Source organism: Oryzias latipes, chromosome 15 (assembly GCF_053564925.1).
Source record: "Oryzias latipes strain Hd-rR chromosome 15, Olatipes_Hd-rR_3.1".
Lineage (NCBI taxonomy): Eukaryota > Metazoa > Chordata > Actinopteri > Beloniformes > Adrianichthyidae > Oryzias > Oryzias latipes.
In genome coordinates this window covers 20,063,065-20,078,194 of record NC_136251.1, presented here as the reverse complement: position 1 = coordinate 20,078,194, position 15,130 = coordinate 20,063,065, and the positions used below count along the sequence as shown (strand labels likewise).

Below are 15,130 nucleotides of genomic sequence, written 5' to 3'. Positions count from 1 at the left end.
ACACTCACGTCAATACACAATCTTTATTTTAGAAAGAAAAAAAAACAAAAGAGCACACTTCAGACTTTTTTTCCGCACATTACATAAAAACAAAATTTGCTTCAGACATATAAATAAAGCTTTCTGATAAAAAAAAAACCCACATTCTCTTGTAAAAGCAGTGGCTTGCAGGGACACATTTTAATCAAGATGATCAAAAACTATATTTAAGACAGAATTTGTCTTAATGTGTTTAAGACAAATCCTAAATGAAGATATGTGCTTAAAAAATGTGTATATTAATAAAAAAAAATACAGTGTGCAGTGTGTTGGGTTAGGATAAATCTGAGTAAATGAGTTATTTCAAGTATAACAAATCCCATCCTGCATTGTATAATCACTAGTGTTGACGTGAAATGACATAAGAGCACTACTAACTATTGCATTTTTTACCGACTATTTAGTTATGTTGTTACTCAGACTGTGACATGGCAAAGTTGTCAGATTTTTGAGTGTAACGGATTTTCACCTTTAATTTTACTTCCAAAGTAGTACTTTCCAGCACACGTTCATTCCAATATTATATTTAAAAATACAACTTCAAAGTCGTGGAGTGTAGCTACTCTGTAAAAGTTATATTCCATATAAAAGCATAAAAGAAAGAAAAAATAGCCGGAAGAAGAGACTAAAAAAAAAAAAAAAAAAGTAAAGCTGTAGGACATCTTCATTGCTTAAATGATTGAGGTTTTTCAGACAGTGCCTTTTAAAAATACCAACAGCCCTTTTTTATAGGTTTGAAATAGAAAGGAGGAAGTTTGTCCCTGCAAGTCACCACTGGAGGGTAGTTTTACCACAGAACTGCTGTTCAGTGAGAGTGCAAAGAATGACATGTGGGAGTGAACCAAGCTGGAGTGTTTCTCTAAACCATTCACCAGCCTGAAGAACAAGCTGTCTGCCAGCGTGATCCTGAATCTGTCCAGGGGCTCGACTTAGTCAGAATAATCTCTAGGCTCAGAGTCTGGCGGTGCATGGAGAAAAAAATAACAAATAGCAAATAATTGTGGGCAGAGGGAGCCGTTTGGATTTCGTGTATCATCTGTAGCAGTGTTTCCCGGTGCATAAAAAGGAAGTATAAGGACAAGGATTTGAAGGGTTAGGGCGTCGTTTTCCCTCCGTCACTCGTTTTCACTCAGGCCACAAGGTCGCCGCCACTCCTGTCCTCTTTCATGGATCCACTTGTTTGATACTAAAAACAAAGACAATGAAATATTTTACGTGGGATCACAATTTAAAACAATAAAAAAAAAAAGGGAAAACATGCAAGTTTGAATAGTAAATTTGGTTTTAATCTTGACAAATTCCAGGTGGGTTTATATTTAACCCGCCAAACTCACCCCACTTATTGCCCACCAACACTGGACAGGCTGCGTGTCGGGTGCTGTAGTCGCCCTCCCCGCTGGCAAACAGATTGTACCAAAACACAGCAGTACCCTGAGGTAAACCAAAGCAGAGGTGAGCACTGTCCAGATAACATAGTTGTCTTATACCAACTCACATAATTCTAAAGAGAAGATAAAAGTATTTTTCTTTTCACAGCAATTACTGCTAGATCTAAACGTTTCTTTTAAAACTGTGGTAGATTACAAAATTTTACAAGAAAATGAACTCTGCTAGAAATATGTCATGTGTTACAGTTATCTTAAAGAAGGAGAAGTGGCATTTTATATCTTAAAAGCGTTGATGTGTCATTTTTGTTTTTTAATTATTACCCAATATTGCAACTACTGCAGCTTAATAAGCAAAAATGCCTGTTAGTTAGTTTTGGGGCATGGATTTACCTTCTGAGGTCCAACTGATGCACCAACGTCAGGGAATACTGTGGCGCCCCCTGCAGAGACATCACTCATCTGCAACAATGAGGCAAAAAGCATTGTGAGCAGTTTTATCATTTGTAAGTCCTAATGAAAGACACTGATGAATTAATGGGAGACTTTTGGACTTATTAGCAATTAGTACTTTCTGCTGTCTCTGGTAGTTCAAAGTAGTGTTTCATTGCACCAGGCAGCATTTTAGTTGTGTAAATATTCAAAATTCTAATGCTTTCCTAAATGTGTGACAGTCAAATTTCATTTATTGAAATAGAATAGGTAAATTTTTATGGTTTAAACATTTTTTTAAATAAATTACAAAGAAAGTCTTGAAAATATTTTACTTTGACATTTATTTCACAACAGCTTTAAAAAATCCTGAAGTATATAAATAAGGTTTTGTTAGACATGCAAAAATCTGCATGAATAAATAAAAACTTTCTTCAAATGCTGCTTGTGTAGCAAAAAAAAAAAAAAAACGTCACTGGAGGTCTATGTGGGATACCACGTCTTTTTTTCCTCTAATTTAAACCAACAACTTTGAGTTTCATGTGATTTACAAAAAGATGGAGTGATGACAAATGAGGCGCTTGTCCTGGGTAAATGACAGGATAACCTTAAGGACGGGTTACTCACATAGAAAAGCCACGTTGCAATGCGGTTCCCTGTACCCAGTTCCTTAAAGGCATCTGGCTCGTCTTTCTGCACAGAAACAGCACTCCGTCTGAATTTCTTGGAAAAAATAACACCAATAAAGTTGCAAAACTCAAATTTAAATGTTGGAAGATGCCCACCCTTCCAAAGTCAAAGTGAGGTTCATATTGTCCTCCAACACCATAGTTTGCAACCTGTAATGAGAAATACAATTACAATCAACCTCTCCTTTTTTCAATTAATTAAAACTTTATATATAAATAGCTTTTTGACAAAAAAATGAAGCCCAACGAACTTGAAGACTTTTAACCATCAAGTTCCCCCAACTATCCCCCAAAATACCTTTTTAAATGTTGGAATTGAAACCAAATTTGGTCATGATAAGTTTATTTTTAAGCCAGTTTCACATCCACAAGTTCAACAAAGCTCCTTAACCTGCAGCTCTTCTGCGGTGTCCATTTCCAGCCCTGTGAGATCTTCAATCCTCTGGTTAATCTTTTCAACCACGGGATCTTCGTACGCAGTGAGCCAAGCGCTGAAACGCACGATGGAAAGAAAAACAACTCAGAAAGAGAGCGCGAAGAAGCTGAAGAATCATTACATTTGTACGTGAAGGTAGAATTCTTTTTCTTCTGAGAAGACATGAAAATACAGAAAGCATGCTGCAAAAGCTCTGAGAATAAAGGCTCTGTTAACGCAGGCTGAAACAGAGAATGAAGATTTGAAAAACAGGAGAAAAGCCACAAGATTCAAATGAATGATCTCCAGTCAGTTCAGGGTAAAAGGCTATGAGCATAACCATGTTTTTGGCTAAAAAGTGCTAATATTTCCACCCGTTTCAGCCCAGGCATTCAAGCACTAAATCTATGAAGGAGGAAGCAGTAGGATTTCAATGTTTATCTCTGCATGTGCATCTAATACAATAAAAGCTTCCTCATCATTCACTATGCACACTGCATATACCTCAATATACTACAAAAATAAAGGTGCCCACATTAAAAAAAACTGTTTATTATGGTTTAATGTTTTCAAGGAATAACTTCCAACCTAAAACCCTCTGGTTAAAGACCCACTCCAATGTGTTTTTGTAGTTTTTAGAATGTTCTTTAAGGTCACATTTGTCTTATGGAGGACATATGTAAAGAAAATGAAACTTAAAACAACATTTCAGAGTATTTCTTTATTCAAAGCGTTAGGCTTTAGGAATAGACGGAAAAATAACGTTTAAAAAGATTGTATATGTTACGTAGAACTCCGCTGCATCCACTTCTAGACAAATACATCCATGCACGTCTATGTTTCCCTCGTCTGAAGTGGCGCCTGGCTCGACACCCAACAGCTGGATAGCGCCAATATTGCTCGCCAGTTTTGTGGCACCAGTAATGCAAGGTTTAAGGTTGTAATGGGCTGTAACCTAGCGGGAGAGCGTGTAAACAGAGAACGCTCAGTTATTGTTAATGGGAAGGGGGGCAGGATTGCTCCACACCACTGGTCCCGCCCACAACTCCGAGGCGAATTCCTTATGACCTCCAGCAGAAACTATGTCCTAGAAAACACCCGTTTTTTTTTTTAATTTTGCCTAAAAAACAGCTTATTCATAATTAAATTAGCTGAAGACATGATGGGAGTGGGACTTTAACACGTTTCCCAAAACACTTTCTGAATTGCGTCTGCGGTATTTTCTTGCTGCTAGGAGGTGAAACCAGCATCCTTGTCGAGCCAGTGATATGAAGTTGAACGAGAAGGAAGTTTAAGGCATTGTCATCCATCCTGATGACCTTTGACCCCTTACCTCTTGGAGACTCGGTAATGGGCTGTGGTAAGTTTCCCAGTTTGGGGGTCATGCACCGTGGCGCGCCTTAACTATGGCCGTTTGAGAGCCAAGAGAACACGAAAGAAAAACAAAAGAGAGAAAAGGGAAGGTGGAAAAAAGAGATAGAAGAGGGGAAAAAGGCAGATGTGGTCACTACTTGATACTGTTTTGTCTAAGAAGGATCAAAGTTTTCCATAAGACATTGCTCAAAAACACTTTTTTAAATTAAAAAAACAATAAATGAATGACTTTTTCTTCTTCTGGCCCTCAGAAAATAGATTTATTAATTAGTAAAAAGAAAAAAAGGGAAAATGTTTTCTCTCTATCTTCTTCTGTTACCTTTCTACTGCAGAATCCCAAGATGATATAAGTTTTTCAGAACCAAATACAGTAACCCAAGCTTTATTTTTCTTTTCCCTATCTCTTTGAAGAACCACATCAATAAAGTGAAATTGCATACATCTTGTTTTTTTAAACCTGTAATAGTCTGCAGATGTCTCCATACAGGCTTTGATCATTCTCAGCTGTATTCTGTGCTTCAGATAAAGAGCCTTTAAGCTTTGGGAAGAAAAAAAAAAAACTCTGGACAGACGAGGACATAAGAGAAAAAAAAATGGGGAGGTCATTGAAGAGAGAATCAGGGAAATCCTCTCTGAGTTCTGCCCCGCATACTTGTGTCAAAGGCAGCTTTTAACTCCGACTTACCTTTTGCTGATCCTGTAAGGAGCTGTCTCCAGCACTCCAGTGACGGGGTTGGAGATGGTTGCCCTGCGCAGCTGTGAAGCCAGGGACATGATTTACCCACACACAGACGCACACGCGCAAACATGTGCATGCCTGCGTGCCTCCTCAACTCCCAACCGGCCTCACAGCTTTGACCTGCCACCTCCGACTCCCCCTCCCCCAAACTACAAACGACATCACTCTTTTGGCGATCGCTCAGAAGGACTTACCCGTGGTTTGGCCAACTGCTTGATTTTATCCATTTCCGCCTCGGAGATGATGTCGATGTAGCGAACGATGTAGGGGCGGTCCCACTCGTCCTGCTGCTTAACAGGCGCCAGCACAAACCTAGGGTTGTGTTTGTTGTCGTAGTAACGACAGAACAGCCTGCTCTGTCTGCGAGATGTCTGAGATAGAGAGGAGAAAACACGGCGTTAAAAACTGAGCTGTTGTTTGGAATCTTAACCCTTTGGGTGTCTTTACCATCCGGACTCCTTCTCCTCGACAAAGCATCTCATACTTCTTCCTTTCTGGGATCAGAGAGAGAGACTTTTGAGACTGCTTTTTCTTCTTCTTTTGGGTTGTGTCTCTTTTCTCTCGGTCCTGTTGTTGGGTTTCTTTTTCGGCTGTCTCATCCTGCTTTTCCTGCTTCTCCAACTGGAACTCAAAGTACTTCTGATTGCCGTTGGCGCGCTGGTGCTCTGGGTCTGAGAAGAAGGAGTCAGCAGAAATGCCATCAGCAATTAGTGAACCATTGGAGTGCAAGGAAAAATTCCACCCTCTTCTAATTCTTATAGATCAACTTTTAATAGATATTTTGCACAACCGTAAAAAAAAAATCAAAGAAAAGTTTAAAGGTGTACAAGTTAATAATTCTGGGGAAATTCCAATAAATACTTTAAATTCAAAATAGACGAAATTCTAGATTTAAATTTGTTTATCTTTTTTATTTGCACCGAAGGTGGAAATTTTATTTTTTCTTTTTAAGTTGCTTTTGCAAGCAAAGTTCCTGAAAATAAAGTTTGGTTTGAATCACAGACCCACCTAACTGAAGCAGCTTCTTGGTGTATTCCAGCGCGCGCTTTAGGTCCCCCTGCTGGTAGATGGCATAACTCAAATAGTCCAGAACAGTGACTTTGTCTAAAGGGGACTCCTCTCCTTCCTCCAGCTGTCTCAGGGCCTGGGCCATCCACAGCTCAGTGTGATAGTAGTCCGCCTCAGCATAGGCCACTTTCCCCAGTTCATAACAGTCCTCCACCGTCATGCGGTTCTTGTGCTTCACTCCTAGCATGTTGAAGAAAATGGAGACCATCAGCACAGAATTAGGATTTTTTTTAAAAACAGCATTTTTGAAGTCTTGAGTGGAGAAAGCTTTTACCCGGTAGGTCTCCGGTGGAGATGGTGTTGGCATCCAGGTTGTATGTATCTTGTAAGCGGAGAAGAGCTTTAGCAGCCCCAGTTTGGTCCTCCTCCGTGGGGAAATACTGTCTCTGAATGGTCAGGTTGGAAATAAATCCTGCAAAGGTTCAACAGGACAGAAATAGAAAAGACATCCGATTTATATTTCTTCATTTCCGGTTCCGGGTTACAGCACGGACGCGTGTGGCTCACGTCAGCTACACAACTATCTTCAAGTCACTTAAAAGTTGATTTCCCCCCAAAAAAGAGAGCTGACAATGGCCCCTAAGAAAAATCATGACTACGAAGACCTTAAAAAGATTCTTGATGATATTCGAACACCATGAAGGACTTTGAGAAGTGTTTGATCACAGACGTCTGAACCAACATGCAGTAATAAATTAAAGAGTCAAATAATTTCAAGAAATATGACGCCTGGATTCATCGCTTTCTCCAAAAGTCTGAAGTGACCCTGATTTTCAGCAAAGTTCTGACCTGCAGACAACTTGAACTCCACTTTCAGCGCCGCTGATATCAGCTAAAGAAGGAAAAAGACCTGAATCTAATGTCTGCAGACATAACAGTGAAGAGAACTATAAACTCTGTTTAAACCCAGAAGAACGGCTGTTAATCAGCAGAAGACGGAATACCAACCTTGGACAGTCGACAGATTATAGACCCTTTTTTATCTTATTTTATTTTCACAGCATTACCTTATTATAAAAAAAAGAAAAATTAAAAAAAATTCTTAATCGATTATTGAAGATGGTTAAATCGATTGATTTCTAATGATATTACTTTTTTAAATCATATTTTGGATAACTGATCTGCATTTGCCATGTTGATTTCTAAAATAGTTATTTTTACATAATTAAGTAATTCATCTTTGTCATGTGCTTTATTGATACTTAATGATTCTTAATTCTGTCTGATAAAACCTAGGAACCGGATAATGATAAATCATGTAATAAAATGGTTACACTATAACGGGGTGGGATTATATAAATTTGCTTCCTTCCACTCCCTTTCAAGCAATATTTATTAATATGTCTAATTATCCTCAGTTTGACAAGTCATTGTATGAATGTATAACTGATGATTGTATTGTTTTTGTGTATTACTCTTATTTGATTGCTTGAAATAAACCATTTCTAAATCCAAACATTTAGCCATAAAATAGATAAGTGGAAAAGATGAATTATAATTGTTTATTTTGTGCAAGACATTGTGCCACTAAGTCACGCCAAGTCGGCTAAATTGCGCAAACATGGGCCTGAAGCCCTTGTGATATCAACTCGGAAAGCAAAAGTATTTTAATCGCAAAAATATGTTTAGCACATTCCTGAGGATTTCTGAAAATTTGGCTCTAAACCGCAGCTGCAAGCCCCGACTGTTTAGACTCTCTGGCAGCTCTTATTGCTCCATACCATCAGTGGTGTCACTAAGTACAAGGCTCTCCAGGTTTCCCCACTCTGTGTTGAGCCTCTTCATCAGCTTGAAGGCGTTCACAGGGTGACCCAAGAAACCTTCAGGATCCTGTGTGGCTGTGGATGTCAAGGAGTCCAACCTATCAGCCCACCTAAGACAAAGATCGAGGAGTTAAAGACCCACTCAGAGGAAAATCCTGCTTTGGTTGTTTTTACCATGTTTCAACATATATTAGGAAAATCAAGCTCAAAATTGCATTTCTGTGTATTTCTATATTTAAATCGTGAAATCTCAAAGCTCAAAACTGTACATCTGGATAGCTCTAATATTGCTTGCCATTTTTATTGGACCGCTAATGTTAGGATGGGAGTGTAAGGGGCTGTAAGCTTGTGTAAACAGGCGGTTAATGGGAATTGAGGACGGGCTTGCTCCCGCCCACAACCCAGAGGCAAATATCTAATGATCTACTGCTTCTCTGCAGAAACTTCCATTGAAACCAGAAGTTTACATACACCACATAAAAACATGCACAGGAAATAAAAGTCAACTTTTCCTGTTTTAGGTCAATTATTAATTATTTCTATTTGCTAAATGTCAGAATAATGAGAGAAAGTTATAAAAAATTGTCTTTGAAAAACCCTAGTCTCATTATTGTGAGGGGAAAAAAAGCAGATGTGTGTTTTTATGTGGTGTATGTTAACTTCCGGTTTCAACTGTATGTCCTAGAAAACATCACAGGTTTTAGGATTTTGGCTAAAAAAACAGCATTATCATAAGGAAAAGAAACTGGGAATGCGTTTAAAATAGATCAGAAGATGATCGGGGTGGGACTTTAAAATCAGTTCATAAAACAAAAACCTAAACCAAGCTGAAAATTCCTAGTACTATTCCAAAATAGCTTTGGTTGCAGTGATTTTTTTATTTTGCCTTAAGGTACTGCAGGGCCATGCTGAAACCTCAGCTCTTATCTCTTTTCTCCAGAATGTATTCATGCATTTGGACAATTCTAGCTTTAAATCTGCCTTATCATGAACAGATTCTATGGGGTAAAGTTTAAACACATCCATTCTCCAAATATTTTTAAAAACCAGCGTTTAGACCAAACCATGCTGTTACAAAGTCTAATGGTCGTTTTTATGTAAGATTATGAAGAACAGATTATATTTCAGTCGAATAGATCTGTGGATGCAGACTTTCGGAAAGCTCCTTTGCTTCATTCATACGCGCCACACAAATGTTAATCTGGGTTACTCACCGTTTCACCTGCTCCAGCTTGTTTTCCTCGGCTCGGATGTAGTCTTTGAGAGACGTGACGAGGTCTTTTTCTGTGTACAGCAGATCTGTCATCTGGCCTGAAGGGTGGAAATCAAAGCGATACACCACTGAGAACGTGGCTTATCTCTGACAACAATTGAAAGAGTTACCGGTATTTTACAAATGTGGTTTTACCTATTGATGTAAAAAAATCGTTGTTGGCTGACAGCGACTCCAGGCAGCTCAGCAATAACAAACACCAGCATGGTAGCTCCATCCTGAAAAGAGAGCAGGGGGGTATTCCAAAAAGCAGGTTATGTGAGTTACCACAGTAAGTTAGAGGCTAAGGAAGCAGATAACCTCAGCTTTCGGTTCCAGAAATGGAGGTATGTTTCAGGGTATGCTTAGTTCCCATAGCAACTCATGCTCTGAACATAACCGGATCTGGAGCAGGTTATGCTCAGAGCATGAGTTACCATAGCAACTCATGCTCTGAGCATAACCTGGTCTGGAGCAGGTTTAGTTGAAGGTTAGTTTGTTTTCAGAGAGGTGAAGCAGCATGGAGTGTCCATTTGAAGAAGATTTAGTGGATGAAGAAGCTCAGATAATATTTTTTCCACCGTGAGAGGGTGATAAGACCACGTATGAATGCTGTAAAGATGAACTTTTTTACATTGATCTAACTTAATTATTTGCTTCAGTTAAGATAAATCATTTTTCGGGGTTCAGTCAACTTAAAAATAACACATAGTTATCAGACAGTTATTTTACTTTCATTCAAATTAATTCAATTAAGTAGGTGTAACTTTGGTGCTGCTGTTAGATTGGCACCGCAAGGGATTGTGGGATACCATTCCCTTTGCCTGTCTGGACAGATTTGGGTTTAAGTGTGGGTTTTTGACCAAATGTGTTTAGTTGTTTAGCTGTTTTACTGTGTTAATGTGCACGTTATTTTGTCCTTTTATGTTTACTGTAATTCTTTCTGCACCATGAGTGAGAGGATGATGAGTTTATTTAGCACCACTACTGACTACTGACTAGTAGTGTAATGTTAGAGTAATGTTATGTGATTTCATATTGCAGATCCATTTTGTTTCATTCATTTTATTATTATTATGAGTATATCTGCAAGCTCAAACTTAGACATATGAGAGTTCAAGAAATACTATAAATTAATATGGAAAAACATTTAATTAAATTGGAGTAATATGACATTTAGTTAGATAAATATGTCGATTTGAGTTGTAAAAATAATTATTGAATTGGATAGATGTAAGAAATTAGGTTGAATAAATTTAACTCATTACTTGTTACCAATATAAGTAATTCATTTAAATTGGCAAAGTTGGATAAGTTATATATATATATATATATATGCGTCACAATGAAAATAGAAATGAGATAGAAACTCGTGCGTTTACTTTGTCTGTTCTTCTACTACAAGCAGAAACTCTTTCTTTTGCTGATGATGCAGCCGTGTTACTTTTTTGATGGACGTATAATCTTCATACGCCGTCAATAAAATCTCAGACTCCGTCTCTCTGAAGTATAGCGCTCTCTTTTTTTCTCCACGCGTTTCCATGGTGACTCCGGAAATCGGCGATCTATTGAGAATGTCTTTATGTACTTGCCGTGCACGCGCATTAACCCAGAGTTACCAAGTCGAGCATAATTACACTAACTCATATCCGGTCTTTTGGAACCGACATACCCAGAGTAAGCAAGTTCAGGCGGACTTCAGCCAGAGTTCAGGGTTAAAGTCAGGCTAGTTTAAACGTGCCTTCAGGAATACCCCCAAGTAAATAATCAATTCAACAGATTAATCCAAATCCATTCAGATTATTGAAATCCTTGCTTTCTTTACAAACTGTGACCACTGATATGTCTTTCTAGACTGTGTTATTATTATATTACACCATATATGTTTAAGCTGACCTCCAGTTAGGGTTGAAAATCGTACTACCGATCATTTATTATTTCTTAATAAATGTTGACAACGAGGTTTGTGGACTCTTTAAGTATTTACTGTAGTAAAATTCTCCTTTTCCAATACAATAATTCTGCAATGCAACATACATTAGAACATATGATATTTACTATGTTTCTATGAATTACTGTATCATCTTATCTACTGATGTTACCACATTTTATTTTCATAATCCAAGGTTTTGGATCTTGTTTAATAATAAAATCAAAAGCGGTGGACGTATGAAAAGAGCCATAATGTTAGCCTGGACTGAGAGTGCACTTGAGCTAAAAAGGGTTTTATGACAAACTATTCAGAACTTTAGCCTCTTTTAACCCCACTGTGGGACAAATGTCTGTGGTTGCTGTCACTACGCCTGGCTTGGATCTCCATTTGGCTCGTCCAGAAACTGCAAAGGAACTCAGTCTGGAATAACACGCCTCCAAAATCCTGGTGGCAGACTTCTAGTTTTTAAGAATAATTGGACAAAGCCTGTTGCAAAATAAAGGTCATATATGAAATTGTGTATCTGGAGAGATTTTTAAGTTTTTTACGTTGAAGCAAACAACAAGCTGAGGCAGGTTAATGACACAAAAGCAGATTCTCTTCTCAAAAACAAAAGGATGACTTCTTAAAGAGGCTTCATTTTTTTCCAGTATGATTAATTATATGTACCTCCATTGCACATAGATATGTTATTTATTTTAGTAAAAGATGTATAATTTATTGAGAAAAATGTCAAAAGTCAGGATCCAGAATATTTTTTATTAAGAGAAAATATAATGAACGTTTAAAAAGCCATGTTACTTCAGCTACTAATAAAAAAATGTATACTGGTAGGTTTTTCATTAGTTCATAACATTTCTGCTGCCGGATAGAAACAATAAAGTGTTTACTAAAGAGCTGTTTAGCACCCTTTATCAAATGTACACCAACCCTATGTTGCACAATAACTCTCAAAAATTAAATTTAAAACAAGAATCTATCTATCTATCTATCTATCTATCTATCTATCTATCTATCTATCTATCTATCTATCTATCTATCTATCTATCTATCTATCTATCTATCTATCTATCTATCTATCTATCTTTAAACTTTTTTCTTTTAGTGGTGATTTCCTTTACCATGGTCAGTCACGTGCATACTAAAATTACAAGGTTTCTGTTTTTATGTATTAACATTTAAAAAAAAAAAAAGAAAAGCTGAACCGAAAATAACACATTTGATGATGCGTTTACGGTTTTTATTTTAGTTGGAAAACAGGCTTTTATTGTTACTATAATTAGGAATGACACCCCTTCCATCTCCCCTAGTGAATAAAATTAGGTTACATGATTCATGCAACAACCTCTACCTAACTCTTCTAGTCAATACTAAGTACTTGACCCAACATTAAGAAATATATTTTACTTGTTCTCTCCTCCTAGCATAAAAAAACTGATATTTTAAATCTCTCAAGAGCTATTCAACCCAACAACTAAACGCAATCCTTCTTTTATTTTATTTTTTTGCTAGTGTGGTTTTAAACACTTAAAACCTCTAATCTAATTTTTCAAAAGGTCTTTGTTTATCCTAAATCTGGTGGTTAGCGTCCTTTAAGTGTGACGGCAGCTGTGGAATACGACAGAACAGGAAGGATGTGGAACTGCCACGTCTTCGCCCCTCCCCGTCGGGGAAGCAGCTCGTGCAAGAAATGAATCTAGTCCAATGGAGTCCGACAGACTAAACTTGCCTGGACTCGTAGAAAACTGCACACAATCTGAACTCAAAGTTAATTTTCTTTTTCTTTTTTAATCCGTAAATTTCCTCACATTTTATTTTTGCAATACTTAAAAAATCGAATTATCTCTGACGAAACAGTGTTGAACGGTGTGGCGTATTGTATCTAAGTCCGAGTATTGCAACATTTGTTTTTTAAATAAGGTGCAATGGCGTCAATAAATCGTCAAAAGGTTTTTAAAAACGGAGGCAAAGGCTGCAGTGACGTTCTTTTGGAAAGTTTTCGCTGGTGACACTAAAGGGACATGCGCATTGATCTAAAAAGTTTGAACAGTCGTGATTTAGCGGCCTTTGCAAAAACACGATGGGGAAAATAATTAACCCTAAAGTGACACCACGCGGGTTTTTATCTTATCTGCCTTTGGAAGCATTTGTTTTTTTATGTATATTTACCTCGTCCGGTGCATCCTGTGGGAGCAGCCTGCTCGTCTCCTCCTCTGAAGGATTTCTCCTTAACGTAGTCGGTGGAGTCAACAAGAACCGGGGGTTCGTCCTATCTGTGATGTCTCACCGCGCAGTTGGCTGCCTCCCGCTCGGGGCTGGATTCTTTTTTTTCCCCTCAACGCTACGTGCAGACCCACATGCATGCAGCTTCTTGCAAACTCGGGGGGGATGTCGTTTTGTAAATTGCTGAGGGAGGTGACTGGAGTAGTTCTAAGCCCGCAGTGCGGTGGAGTATTTCGGGGATTTATTCGCAGGAAGAGTTCAAACTAACGTCATTCTGCTGCTGCCACGTGTGGATCTCTGCTACCCACGCATGCACGGATTGCCTCTTTAGTTGCACATTTTTGCCCCCCAAAAATTCATCTTATGGCATGTGCACGTGAGCCTCATGGTTCCAGTCTTAAATATATATTTATTACTCTAAACTAGTATCTCCACCTGCATCTTCCACTTCCAGGCTTGTTTCAGGAAAAGTCTTTCCTTGAAGTGGTGCAGGAATGTTGCCTAAAAGTTAAACAAGGTGGGGCCCGGACTGGATCCAGCTGTGTGACACACACATGAACTGTTAATTTCAAATATTATGCCATTCTAATAATATATTCAATTCAGCAAATGAAAATGAAAGCAAAATCCTTCTTTTTCTAAGACTCACAAAATTTAGGATGCAAAGCATAAGAAATAAAATGAGTAATTAATTTGGTGTAACACAAATATTGTCCCATCTAAAGATCACAGGTCACAAACATTACAATGAATAAGTGGTAGAGTTTCTGCCCAGGCTGCTGTTGTTTGAACCAGAATAAAATGATAACAAAAATAGGACCTAATTGTGTAAGGATTGCTGCACGAATATGGTATCTGTGCATGCTGGGCTGCAGCTCACCGCTCTTCCGAGGGATGGATCAAATGTAAATGACAAACTTCTTACACTTTTATTTGTGCTCTTAATATTAAAACTTTGAAAAATAAATGAAATAAAACAACTGTTTGAGTAAGTGCTGCTTTTGTTGTTCAATTAAAACTAATTAAAGTCTCACTCCAATAATTTATTGATCACAAGTGTTCCCAGGGGTCTTTAAATCATAATTACAAAGTCTTTAGCCAAAATCCAAAAACTTTTGTTGTTTGCTAGGACGTAGTTTCTGCAGAGCGGCAGGAGTTCATTAGAAATTTGACTCTGAGTTGTGGGCGGGACTGTTGGCACAGAGTAATAACCCCATCCCATCATCCATCTTTACACTCTGTCCTGCTTGCTAACTTCCCCTCACACCTCCAACCTAACATTATCGGTGCAACAACAATGCGAGCAATATCAGAGCTATCCAGACGTACAGTACTAAGCCAGATGCCAGCTCAGATGAGAAAAACTTACCGTACATAGTTTTAGTCTTCCACAAAGGGATGAATCAGACCAAAGGAGGGAGATACCTCACACCTACAAGCTTTTTCAAACTGCATTTTTTCATCTGCTCCTGATTCACAATAATTTGAATAAATAAATACTCAGAAAAACAAATTTAAGCATGTGTTTCCTTACATATGTCTTTTATCATGAGAAAAATGCCAAAAACATGATATTCATTGAAATGGTTCTTCAAAGAGACTTAGAAGGAAAAGATGTTAAACATGTATTTTTTTACACATTCTTTTCAGGCAATTGATGCATTGACATAAATTCTGTACGTTTTGAAACATATCAGTCTTATCTTTACCTGATTTATGAATGATATGCACTTCCCTAAATCATTTTCATCCTATTTTGTACAGCTCTACCTCAAATAATTACCCCTGTACCTAAATCCATTAGTCACCTAACCCTTG

The 15,130-nt window shown here is 37.9% G+C and overlaps 1 protein-coding gene across 2 annotated transcripts; it reads right to left on the bottom strand.

Annotated features, from left to right (window-relative positions):
- Positions 1 to 9: 9 nt before the first annotated feature.
- p4ha1b (prolyl 4-hydroxylase, alpha polypeptide I b) lies at positions 10 to 13,547 on the bottom strand. 2 transcript variants are annotated; one of them, XM_023963794.2, is made up of 15 exons: positions 13,259 to 13,547; positions 9,313 to 9,395; positions 9,119 to 9,215; positions 7,863 to 8,014; positions 6,416 to 6,553; positions 6,082 to 6,321; positions 5,521 to 5,744; positions 5,268 to 5,444; positions 5,020 to 5,090; positions 2,937 to 3,036; positions 2,642 to 2,695; positions 2,484 to 2,549; positions 1,818 to 1,886; positions 1,374 to 1,470; positions 10 to 1,225 (listed from the first exon to the last, which is right to left on the bottom strand). In XM_023963794.2, exons 1-15 carry the CDS (start codon positions 13,270 to 13,272, stop codon positions 1,155 to 1,157), a joined length of 1,653 nt encoding a protein of 550 aa, XP_023819562.1. In that variant the 5' UTR covers positions 13,273 to 13,547; the 3' UTR covers positions 10 to 1,154. The 2 variants fall into 2 exon arrangements, with proteins under 2 accessions (XP_023819562.1, XP_023819563.1); XM_023963795.2 differs by lacking the exon at positions 5,020 to 5,090 and adding an exon at positions 4,294 to 4,364.
- Positions 13,548 to 15,130: the final 1,583 nt, after the last annotated feature.